Source organism: Crocuta crocuta, unplaced genomic scaffold (assembly GCF_008692635.1).
Source record: "Crocuta crocuta isolate KB4526 unplaced genomic scaffold, BGI_CrCroc_1.0 scaffold322, whole genome shotgun sequence".
Lineage (NCBI taxonomy): Eukaryota > Metazoa > Chordata > Mammalia > Carnivora > Hyaenidae > Crocuta > Crocuta crocuta.
In genome coordinates this window covers 4,561,469-4,573,094 of record NW_027532592.1, presented here as the reverse complement: position 1 = coordinate 4,573,094, position 11,626 = coordinate 4,561,469, and the positions used below count along the sequence as shown (strand labels likewise).

General features: G+C 60.9%; 1 protein-coding gene across 1 annotated transcript in view; it reads left to right on the top strand.

Moving 5' to 3' along the window:
• The window catches only part of CAPN2 (calpain 2), a 37,136-nt gene that overhangs the window by 14,323 nt on the left and 11,187 nt on the right, over nt 1-11,626 (top strand). Inside the window, exons 3-10 of the mRNA XM_077779857.1 lie at nt 5,026-5,144; nt 5,804-5,937; nt 6,674-6,842; nt 7,433-7,516; nt 8,785-8,870; nt 9,087-9,161; nt 9,744-9,904; nt 11,406-11,575. Coding sequence (XP_077635983.1) covers nt 5,026-5,144; nt 5,804-5,937; nt 6,674-6,842; nt 7,433-7,516; nt 8,785-8,870; nt 9,087-9,161; nt 9,744-9,904; nt 11,406-11,575 — 998 coding nt within the window. The remainder of the gene's footprint in view (nt 1-5,025; nt 5,145-5,803; nt 5,938-6,673; nt 6,843-7,432; nt 7,517-8,784; nt 8,871-9,086; nt 9,162-9,743; nt 9,905-11,405; nt 11,576-11,626) is intronic.

Below are 11,626 nucleotides of genomic sequence, written 5' to 3'. Positions count from 1 at the left end.
CTCCCGCACCTGCCGCTCCATCATCCTGCGTGGGGTCCCCGCACCCGCCGCTCCATCGTCCCGTGTGGGGCTCCCGCACGTGCCACTCCGTCGTCCTGCACGGGGCCCTTGCGCCTGCACTAAATTCCTGTGTCTGAAGCCATTTATCTGAATCCTAATGCACAAGTTCTGTACTATTTTATTTTATTTTTTAATTTGTTTTAACATTTATTTTTGAGAGACAAAGCATGAGCAGGGGAGGGGCAGAGAAAGAAGGAGACACAGAATATGAAGCGCCTCCAAGCTCTGAGCCCGACACGGAGCTCGAACTCACAGACTGTGAGATCATGACCTGAGCTGAAGTCGGACGCTCAACCAACTGAGCCCCCCAGGTGCCCCTGTGCTATTTTAATCAGTGTGGCTTTATGCCCATTTTCATCCCTGCCAGCTAGATTCCCCTCCTGTCCAGACTTTTTTCTGCCTATGCTTCATGTTTAATTTTTCCTTACAGACTTTAGATCAGCTAAGTTCCAAATTTTTAAAAATCCTCCTCCTATGTTTATTGGGATTGCGTTAAAATTACAGACTGACTGGGGTGCCTGGGTGGCTCAGTCAGTTAAGCACCTGACTCTTGATTTCGGCTCAGGTCGTGGTCTCATGGTTTGTGAATCTGAGCCCTGTGTCGTGCTCCACACTGACAGCACAGAGCCTGCTTGGGATTCTGTGTCTCCCCCTCTCTCTGCCCCTCCCCTGCTCAGGCTCTGTCTCTCAAAATAAGTAAATAAAACTTAAAAATTTTTGTAAATAAATTTATGGCCTAACTTAAGAGGAAGTGGCATTTTTACGATGATGACTCTTTCTAGCCAGGAATATGGGCCATGTACTAAGTGGGGTACATGATTAGCGGAGCCTCTCCAGGTGGGTGGGCACCCTTGGAGACCGTTCACGAGCCTGAACTGCTGACGAGGGACCAAGCGTGCAGTCAGCCGCGTCTTGAACACGGTTGGACACACGGTGTGGGCTGGAAGCCGCCATGATCCGGGGAGGAAGTGTGAGCAGATCCGTGGCAGGAGGGGCCCCGATTTAGGAGGTGGGCCAAGTGTCAGGACTCCAGCCCTGGGAATGAGTGGGTCATGCACACACGGATGTCACCCCGGAGGGGTAGGGCCCGGCAGCAGTCAAGGGACACAGCCCGACCCAGCTCACGAAGAAGGAGCCGGGAAGAAAGCCTCTCACCGCACCACCTCCCTTCCTGTGCCAAATGCGGTGCCCGGAGCCCTCGGTTCCGTCCAGAGGCCGGCTCGGGGACAGAGTAGGACGAAAGTGCGGACCAGATGTGGAGACGCAGCCAGAGGCAGCGGGCACTCACGTCCAGCTCCCCCCAGGGAGGCACGCAGGCCCCCAGCACCATCGTCTCGGCCCTGAGGTCAGTGGAGGAAGAAGACAAGGTCAAGAGGTGACGAGTATAGACAGACTCTGCACCTGCCAGGAGCTGTGTGACACGCCGCTCAGTGACAGTCCCCTGTGTGGGCTGGGCGGCCACCCGCCCTCACTCTGACAGAGTTCCTTGCGTGGCTGGAGAGCACGAGGAAAGAACTACCCACTGAACCCTGCGTCTTACAGGGAATTAAATCACCCACAGAACCGCACGCCTGCATCCTCCCTTCCAAGCCCGTCTGTGCAGGAGTGTGGCCGCTTTGCTGGGGAGCCCTCAGCACTGGAAGATGCCCTCGGGGGCTTTGCTGGGGTCCAGCCAGTCGGAGCCGCGGCCCGGTGCGTTACCAACACCCTGTGACGCCCTCTCCAGCCTGGTCTCACTCCCACGCCGGCTCCACTGGCGGGGGTGGGGGGGGCCCAGGGACTTCACCACATCGTCGCTCCTCGAGCAAGGCCCGTAGGACCTCCCAGAGAGAAGGCAGGTGCTGAGCTCGCGGGGAGGACGGGGCGGCCGAGGCCAGAGGCCGCAGAACAGCTTTCCCACGGGAGGAGGCCCCGCGGGACTGAGGCCGTCCAGAGTGCAGGCAGGATGCTGGGGGGGAGCACCGTGCTGCCAGGGCCCACAACCATCAAGTTCTCTCTCAAGGACAAATGTCCCCACGACCGTGTCCTGTGAATTCGGTGCCTTAGAAACTGGTACCTGTTTGCAAGGAGGCCGTGTTAGCCCCACTGCGAAAGCCTCGCTCGGACCCTCAGACCGACCCCACAGCTGCTCGTGACAGGACTTTGGCCGAGCCTCAGCTCCTGAGTCCTCACCCCTGCAGCTGTGATGGGGCCGGGAACTCGAACTGTCCCGCGGGGGACAGAAAAGGAGAGGCCACCGCACCAACCTGCGTCGGCACCAGGCCCGGTGCGTGTGGTGGGTCCACACGGATGAAGGGGTACGTGGTTCTGCTCCTGATGTGGAGCAGGCTCGCGGAGCAGGGGTTTCATAAAGAAGGAAATGTTGAGGGACCCGACGTGTAAAAGAGGACTGTGGGTGCTCAGGACACCCTCACGGGGAGGGGCACCCCAGCCCCAGAATAGGGGCCACTGATGGGGGCGTTTTGGGTCCTTAGCTGTAAAACGCTCTGCCTTATTTATCATGCTCCTCGTGCCGTTGTCCGGAAGGTGCGGTGACAGGCCAGCATCCCATGGCCTGAACGACTTACGCTGCAGCGGGCAGGCGATGTGTTTCAGCATCTCAGGAGCTCGCGGTGCCGGGTGTTAGGATGCGGTGTAGGGTTTTGGGGAGCTGCCAGCCTGCTACCCCATAGTTTTAAGTTTAGGCGGCAGCAGGGTGTTTCTGTTGGGGTCTCTCCTGTGTTAAGGGAATCAGACCGTCTTAACCAAAACCTTCGATTTTTTAAACAAAACCCGGGATTTGATTTAGAGGATTTGCTTTCTAGAGCTGCCTGCTCTCTGGTATATAGGCCTCCTGAGCTGCAGTTTCTTCCTCCTGGAAAGGTCCCACAAGACTGACACGTAAACAGTGCAAGGTGTTCTCTGTGAACTGCAATGATCCAGAACACTGGCTGTGCTCCCTGCTCGCTGCTGTTAAGAGCGTGAGCTGGAAGTGGAGCCTCTCTGCCCCTTCCAGAACCTTCCAGGACCTTCTGGGATGTGTGACCTAAAGCAAGTAACTTGACCTCTTAAAGCTGTAGGTCCACCATCTAGAAAACATTCTCGGATGACATGCCCTCCCAGAGGAGACCAGTTAGATGGGAAGAGCCAGGCACAAGCGGTCTCTCCAGAGGGCAGGGGGCACTGGGGCCTTGCTCTTCCACCCCAGGTGACCAGAGGAGACCTGCAGGAAGAAAACCGGAAGCCACGGAACATGGCCACGACTCCCAGGATGTGGCAAGAGCCTCTGGGTCCGATGCCGGGCGGTGATCTCAGCAAGGTGTGTGGTGAGCACTCACCTAGATGTCAGGCCACGGAAACCGACAGCCAGCGCCACCACGTGGAGCTGGCCCTCCCTGCTCCCAGTTGCATCGCGGAACAGAGCACTGCCAGCCGGGACCTCTGAATGGCCCTGCCCCTCCAGGCCTGGTGGCCACCCTTCACCTCCCCCACCCCTCATCCCCATCCCACAGACCCGGTGGCTCTTCTGAAGGCGCTCAGGGACTCAAGGTGGTTGCATGGGGAATGTGGGAGCTCTGGCCTCCGTCTCGGGACTCCCTCCGCGTGGGCGTCCATGAGCCTCGGTGCCTCTAGGCCTCTGAGGCCCAATCCAAGCACTGTGCAGAGTCCCAGAAATTCTCAAGTTCGCCCATGAAGAGTAAGAGTCACAGGCACGTCCAGGCCATCATGGAAGGACCAAAGCCGCGAGAGGCCCCAAGGAGGAGGGGTGCACTGAAGAGGACTCGTGACCCCCAGAACAGCTGGCGTGTTGTGGGACCGTCCTCCGGCCAGACAGGATAAGGTCCAAGCGGGAGAGCGCGATGCTCAGAGACGGCCAGACCGTGTTACTGACCGGGCGGCACCTGGGACTCCTTGGCTCCCTCCCCGTGAGAGCCAGACCCCCAGCCCGCTGCCACCAGATTCCCCGCGAGCTCCGCATCCCCAACATGCCAGAGGGACTCTGCCTCCGTCTCCACAGAGGCCCAGGTGACCCAGAAGGTTGTCCCCGAGATCTGACAGACGGAAACACCACAGCTTTTCAACTCTGACCTGTAGCTGTTTCACGATTGGTGGTGCATTTAAACCCCATGTCGCGCTCAGCTCCGACGCAGAGGCCTTCATCACCCTCACAGAGCACCAAGAGGGACAGTCTCATTGAAGAACCGTCAGGACGCCAAGTAGTCAACCAGAATTCAAAACTTGATGAACTTCAAAACCTTCTCAACAGATGTGCCCCTTAGAATAAACCCGGTGCCTGAACTCCCCTCCCAGGCGGCTCCTGTTACTGTCCGTGGGGTGCGGCGGGGGCGAGGGGAGGGAGGAGCGTGCGCCCTCCTGTGGGAGCAGGGTCAGCCGGCCACAGCCTTCAGGGGTGAACATGAGCCCCCACTACGTGCTGTCGTGTCCCACCACATAGGACGGTCGTGGTGCTTATGGGCTCAGCGCCTGCCGTGGGTGCCAGGCATGTGTGAGAGCTCACGCAGGTGCTCCTGTGACGTCTTGGTCACCCGTGGGCCACAGGAGGGGCCCGTCTGACTATCCCTGCTCTTGTGTCCCTGCACGATGCCCTCCCACACCCCAGAAGTGACTGCTGTGTGCCCTAGCCTCCCCAGCTGACCCTGTCCCGCCCCTGCCCCGCCCCCACTGCCCTGTCCTCTGCTGCCCAAGCTCAGCAGTGGGTCCTCTGCTCCCAGAAGCATCCGTGTCCTTACACCAGAGGCTCCCGGCCAAGCCCTCCACAGGGACTGGGCTGGGAGGTCTTTCCACGTCCCACCCACCCAGGCCCCCTCAGTGTCCTCGAACACTGCTCCATGCTCCGAGCTGCCCCTCAGTGCGGACTGTCCACCCTGGCCTGTCCTTGGCTTCCAGCTCCCAGAGGGGCGATATGGTGTCTCATGTCCTCCTGGCACCAGGACCCCTGCCTGGAGCTCTGCACTGTGTTCACAGGTGACTGCTGGTTACTGGCGGCCATTGCCTCCCTCACCTTGAATGAAGAGATCCTGGCTCGAGTCGTCCCCCTAAACCAGAGTTTCCAAGAAAACTATGCTGGGATCTTCCACTTCCAGGTGACTTAGCAGTTGGCTTAAGGTTCTCCCAACAGGTCCTGGGGGCTAAGGACAGGGGCTGGGGGCTAAGGACAGGGGCTGGGGGCTAAGGACAGCTCCTCACGGCTAAGGGCAGGTGCTGGGGACCAGGAATAGGTCCAGGGGGCTAAGAGCAGGTCTCAGAAGCTAGACACAGTCTTGGAGGCTAGAACAGGTCCCTGGTTTGGTCAAATTTATCAGATCCCAGTGTTTGGTGACCCTTGGACCAAGCTGTTCTACAAAGGACGCTGAGAGACTGCAGGAACTCCCTGGCCGGCCTCTGATGGGGGACCCTACGAGGATGGCATTGGGGGGGCTTTTTGGGACTTTGGTGGAGGGAGGTAGAGCAGGGCACTCAAAGTAATCCCCAAGTTCTAGAACAGCTTGTCTTGGGGCCTGGGATAAAATGGTGAGGTGCTGCTCCCTGTCCTTCGATGCTGGGAAACGAGAGAGAGAGGTGGGGAAGATGCCGGGGGAGGGGGGGATCCTCAGAGGGAAGGACAAGGGTGAGGACCTGCCTCCCAGGATGGGCTGGTGGAGCCTGAGCCAAGGCGCTGCTAAGGCCGGGGGTCCCNGCTCCCCTCCAGCCTCCCACACCCTCCCCTCCAGCCCCCCTCCAGTCCCTGTGTCTGTGCCCGCAGTTCTGGCAGTATGGCGAGTGGGTGGACGTGGTCGTGGACGACAGGCTGCCCACCAAGAACGGGGAGCTGCTGTTTGTCCACTCGGCAGAGGGCAGCGAGTTCTGGAGCGCCCTGCTGGAGAAGGCCTATGCCAAGTGAGTGACCCTGCCCTGACCATCCCCCCGCCCCCGGCCCTGGCCTCGGAGAGAGCTGGCCATGTTCAAGGAGCGCTTCAGCCAGAATTGGGCTCGAGGGCTGCCCGACAGCGACGGCCGTTCCCAACCGTGTGGGTGGGGACAGGCTGTGGGGCCGAGTGCTGGGAGGGACCCTGCTCCCCCAGCGGGTCGCTGCCAGGTCATGTCACGTGTTCGTCAGCCAAGGGAGTGCGATTTCTGCCAGTGTGTACCCACTGCAGGCGGAACGCAAGCGTGCAGAGCCCACGGCGCTGGGCGTGGTCAGCGGGATGAGGGCCCTGTCCCCGCAGACCCCGCCGGGGAGGAGGGCCAGGGTCTCCACGGCAGGCAGGGAGAACACTTCTGTCACAGGCCCAGACAACACAGCCAGAAGCCGCAGGCCGCCCCAGGGCATCAGGAGCGGCATAGGTGCCCGGGTGTGGAAATGTTCACATCACTGCCCTGTGGCCTGTGTTGAACTGTAGACGCCCATGAGCAGGCATGTCCTCTCCCAGCAGGATGGACGGACGGTGTGGGAGGTCCGACCAGATAGTCACCTGGGTCCTTCCACGCCCGAGGTTCTAGGGGCTCTTTGGGCAGCCCCACTGGGGCGTCTGAGCGGAGGGTCCCTGGAGCCACCAGCAAAGGAGGCATGGTGGGGGAGGGGACATGGGCGGTGGGGGAGGGGACACAGGGGCAGCGCTTCTGTTGCCCTCAGGATCAATGGCTGCTACGAGGCGCTCTCGGGTGGCGCCACCACGGAGGGCTTTGAGGACTTCACTGGGGGCATCGCCGAGTGGTATGAGCTTAAGAAGGCGCCTCCCAACCTGTTCAAGATCATCCAGAAGGCTCTGCAGAAAGGCTCCCTCCTGGGCTGCTCCATCGATGTAAGTCCGGGCCCCTCCCGCCTGCTCCGGCCACTTCGGAGCCCGGGGCCCTGGGAGGCCGCAGGAGGCATCAGGAGGAACGTCTCCTCACTGTGGCCTTGCCGCACGGCCCCCCAGAGGGAGGAGGGTCGCACCACGTCCTGTCCCCAGGTGCCCTCCAGGCAAAGGCCGAGCCCACTCCGGAGCCCAGTGCCCTGGGCGATTTGTTAGAAAACAAAATCCTACCCAGCAAATTTGAAGACCTAACTGGCTTCACTAAGAGGTTCATGAATCGGGCGGTTCCCCCATCCAGCTGAGGGGTGGGGTGGGGGGGGCATCCTCGGAGCGCACAAAGTGGAAGGTAGTCACACAAGGCGGGAGGCAGAGCAGCTGAAGGAAGAGCTGTTCAGGAGGTCCCGTTCCCTTATGGGGAGAGGGTGTCGTCTGCAGTGGCCTCTCTCTGGAGCCCATAGTCAGAAAACCCCTGACTGGTGGTAAAGATGGCGTGGGTGGGGGGGAGGGTTGTTGCACAGGGGCCTGGTAGAGGGACTAGAGGGAACAGGGGTGAGGGCGAGGCCGCTGCGTCCACCTGATTCCTCCTGTGTTCCCAGATCACCAGCATGGCAGACTCGGAGGCCATCACCTTCCAGAAGCTGGTGAAGGGGCACGCGTACTCGGTCACTGGGGCCGAGGAGGTGAGGCCGGCTGGGGTTTTCGGGGGCATTCTGTCGGCTCGGGTGGGTGGGTGACCCCCTGGGAGGCATGTGGGGTCGGCTGATTTCCACGGCCCAGCCGCGAGGCCTGGAGCCCCTGAAGCCGAGGGAGCCTGGACGGGGTGGCCCACCGGTGCTGGCCTCCACCGGCGATGTGTCCCGGTGCAGCTGCCACGCTCCTGCTGTGCAGGCGGGCAGTCGCCTCACTCCGGGGACCAGCTGCTGCGTGCGCATAGCGGTACAGACCCTTCCAAGTGCTTTTGCGTTTGACCTCACAGCAATGTTAGCACCCAGATTCCTGTTCAGACCCGACGGCCTCTGGCCAGTGGCCTAGGCAAGTCTCTTAAACTGTCTGTCCACCTCCCCACCATCCCCTCAAGCTGGAGATAGTGATGACAGTCACTCTGAGGCTAACCCCCTGCCCGCGGACCCCCATCCGCCCGCGCGGTGTCACTGGAAGCACGCAGACATGCGAGCAGCCAGCCCCACTGCCACGTACACAGCCCACATCTTCTGACGTGTCCAGGCTCCGTTTCTTTTAAACCTTGGGTTTTTATTCTGTTCTCCGCCCACTCTACCCCACCCCACCCCACGCATACATTGTTTTATTTTGAAAACGTTCACATCTACGGAAAAGTTGGAAGAATAGTGTGATACGCGCCCAAATGCAGTTTCCTTAGACTCAACAGTTAGGATCCGCACACATTCTCTCCCTGAGCTTCCTTCTGAGCCGACTAGAAGGAAGCATCAAGTGCCATAATGCTTTGCCCCTAAACACTTCCACGGTCACCTGCCACAAATAAGGACATTCTTTCACATAATGCCAGTTCCGTCACCATGCCGGAGAAATAAACATTCATCCAGCCGCGGCATATGACTGAGTCTGTGTTACATGTTCCCAGTTGCTATGAAACACCCTCCAATGCCACCTCCCCACCGGATTCACTGGAGATCCAGGCAGTGCACCTGCTTCTCAGCACCTTGTTCTCGAGACAGGTGGGGAGGCATCCAGCCTCCCGAGATCACAGCACAGTGATGCTGAGGTTCAGGGTCAGAGAGCCATATCCTCCCAGAGCCAGCCCCTCAGAGGGGTTTGGGGTCCAGCCCTTGTCCCTTTTCTGACCCCCTTGTAACATGGACCTGACCCCTTCTGGCTTGTGGAGAAGGGTTCTTGGCCCTGAGCACGAGCGTGTCCAGGCCTGGCTGGAACTCAGTGTCCCCCCCGCCCCCCTCCCACGCCACGTCTGCAGGTGGAGAGTGCGGGGAGCCTGCAGAAACTGATCCGCATCCGAAACCCCTGGGGAGAGGTGGAGTGGACGGGCCGGTGGAATGACAAGTGAGAGGAGAGGGGGCTGCGGGCGGGAGGGGGGGGTTGTGGGCGGTGGCTGTGCATGAGCAGGGCCCCGGGGTCACAGGTCCAGGGCGATGTCTGCCCTCCCCCCTAGTCCCTGTGGCTCCTGGCTCTAAGCGTGTCCCTGGGTTTCCACTGGGGCCTGGGGACAAGCCCTCGCCGGCACTGGCGCTGACGCCCCTGCGTCACGTGGTGTTCTAGCTGCCCCAACTGGAACAGCGTTGACCCAGAGGTGAGGGAGAGGCTGACCAGACGGCACGAAGACGGAGAGTTCTGGTGAGCTCGCGGGAGGGGTCCGGCTGGTGGCCTCGCAGGAGGGGTCCAGCTGGTGGGCTCGTGGNAACTGGAACAGCGTTGACCCAGAGGTGAGGGAGAGGCTGACCAGACGGCACGAAGACGGAGAGTTCTGGTGAGCTCGCGGGAGGGGTCCGGCTGGTGGCCTCGCGGGAAGGGTCTGGCGCATGGGCTGGAGTGGGGCATTAGAGAGACTATTGTTGGAGGCACAGAGGCCACAGGCTCTGCCCCCGTCGTTTCAAATCCACCGTGTGACCCTGAGTGAAACCGTCCCTCTCAATAAGGGGGTGCACTGGCTGAGCCGCCCCGCAGAGAGGCAGGAGGGGGTCCTGCAGGCGTGTCCACAGCCCAACAGAAACCCGGGAGGGCGGGGCCTCCTTCTGACCGGTTCCTAGGGTCATCCCCCACCTCGAGGACCAGGCCCGCGCAGTCACCAGCGAGAAGGAGCCAGAATCGCCACCTGCTGGCTGCTCTGCCCTGCTCCTGGGCTGGCCTTAGGCGGAAGGTCAGGGTTCAATGGTGTGCCCTCCTGTGACCCGGGCGCCCCATCCCTGCGTCCACCAGGATGTCTTTCAGCGACTTTCTGAGGCACTATTCTCGCCTGGAGATTTGCAACCTGACCCCAGACACCCTCACCAGCGAGTCCTACAAGAAGTGGAAACTCACCAAGGTGGACGGGACCTGGCGGCGTGGCTCCACCGCAGGTGGCTGCAGGAACTACCCAAGTAAGGCCCCCTACACCGCCGGGACCCCCGGCCCAATGCACTTGACTGCACTCAGAACCGTCACCTCTGTGCTCACTCGGCCCCCTGCCTGGCCAGACCCCACACATGGCCTCCCCAGCCCTAGGTCCCTTGTGCTATGGCCTCCGCCACACACCATGAGGCCGAGCATGGTCCCAGCTCATGCCCACGGCCACTGCGTCCATGTCTCGTGCCATGGTCTCCACCATAACTGTGAGGCCGAGCGTGGTCCCAGCTTATGCCCGTAGGCCACTAGGTCTGCCTCTATGGTGCACTCCAGGCCCGCCTCAGATGGGGTCCCTGGTCCCTCCTTTGTTGACCCCCAACCCTTCTACCTTGTGGTCCAGGGTTCCCACGCCCCTCTCCCTCCCCCTGAGCCGCAGAAATTGAGTCGGTGTGACATCACACCTTGGCCTTGGGGACTGTCCCAAGTGGTTTATGTGTGTTGTCACCGTCAGTTCTCATGAGTCTCCGCGGCGGGCACGCTGCTGTCACCGCCATCTTTAAGACAAGCGCTGCCGCTTGGCAAGGTTCAGTGCTTGCCCAGGGTCACACAGCTTAGGGGTACATGATGCAGGCAGTGTGACTTGTGGAGCTGGTCCTCAAGGACCATCTGCGGAGGCACATCACGGTCACGTGCCGATTCTCCACTGATGAGGAAACGGGCTCCAGCAGCAGCCTGGGACACAGACAGGTGGTCAGATGAGGACTGGCCAGGACCTCAAATTCTGGTGCTTTCAGTCCTTGGCCTCCAGTGTGTGACCACCAAGTGGCTATTCCAAAGGTGCTGGTGACAAGCCCCTCACTCGATCAGGGGCCAGGTGGTAACCATCTGGGCCTTGATGAGCTCCCAGTTCCTCGGCACTCAATGCGCCACTGCTGTAGCCGAAGGCAGCCAGACTTCAGAGACTGGGTGTGGCCGTGTTCTAATAAAGCTTTATTTATAAAAACAGGCAGCCAGTGGTCCTGGGAGCTGTCATTTGCCAACTCTGCATCAGATGATGCTCTTATTTCCCCAGCAGAGTTTTATCCTGTTAGGTGGGGGATGCAACTGTCACAGTTATCCTTGAACATGAACGAGTCTCGGTCCTTCTGTAAATGGGCTTTGGGAGTGGGGGAGGCAGACGCACCCTGGGGGCGGGCACCTGGACACAGAAAAGGAGGCGGGACTGTGCACAGGATGTTCCTGGCCTTGGGGTTCACGGAGGGGGTGCGGAGCGCATGCCCCCAGTGCCCCACGTGGCCAGCCGGGCCTGGGGAGGGACAGGGGCCGCCGGGGCTCAGCTCCTACGCCCTGTTCCCGAGGGAACGACTAGCCAGCCTGAGGGTGGGTGACAGAGACCTGTGCAAGGGAAAGTTGGGACATGGGTCCCTATGAGGCCAGGCACCCCCTGGCCTTCCCCCATTCCCCTTCCGTGCACCCCTGCTGGGGGCAGGGGGGCAGCCCCGCGTCCTCAGTGACCCAGCCCACCTCTGGCCACAGACACGTTCTGGATGAACCCGCAGTACCTGATCAAGCTGGAGGAGGAAGACGAGGACCAGGAAGACGGCGAGAGCGGCTGCACCTTCCTGGTGGGCCTCATCCAGAAGCACCGGCGGCGGCAGAGGAAGATGGGGGAGGACATGCACACCATCGGCTTCGGCATCTATGAGGTGGGGGCAGCACGGGGCGCAGCCTCCTCCCCCAGCCTCAGCCCCGCGAGG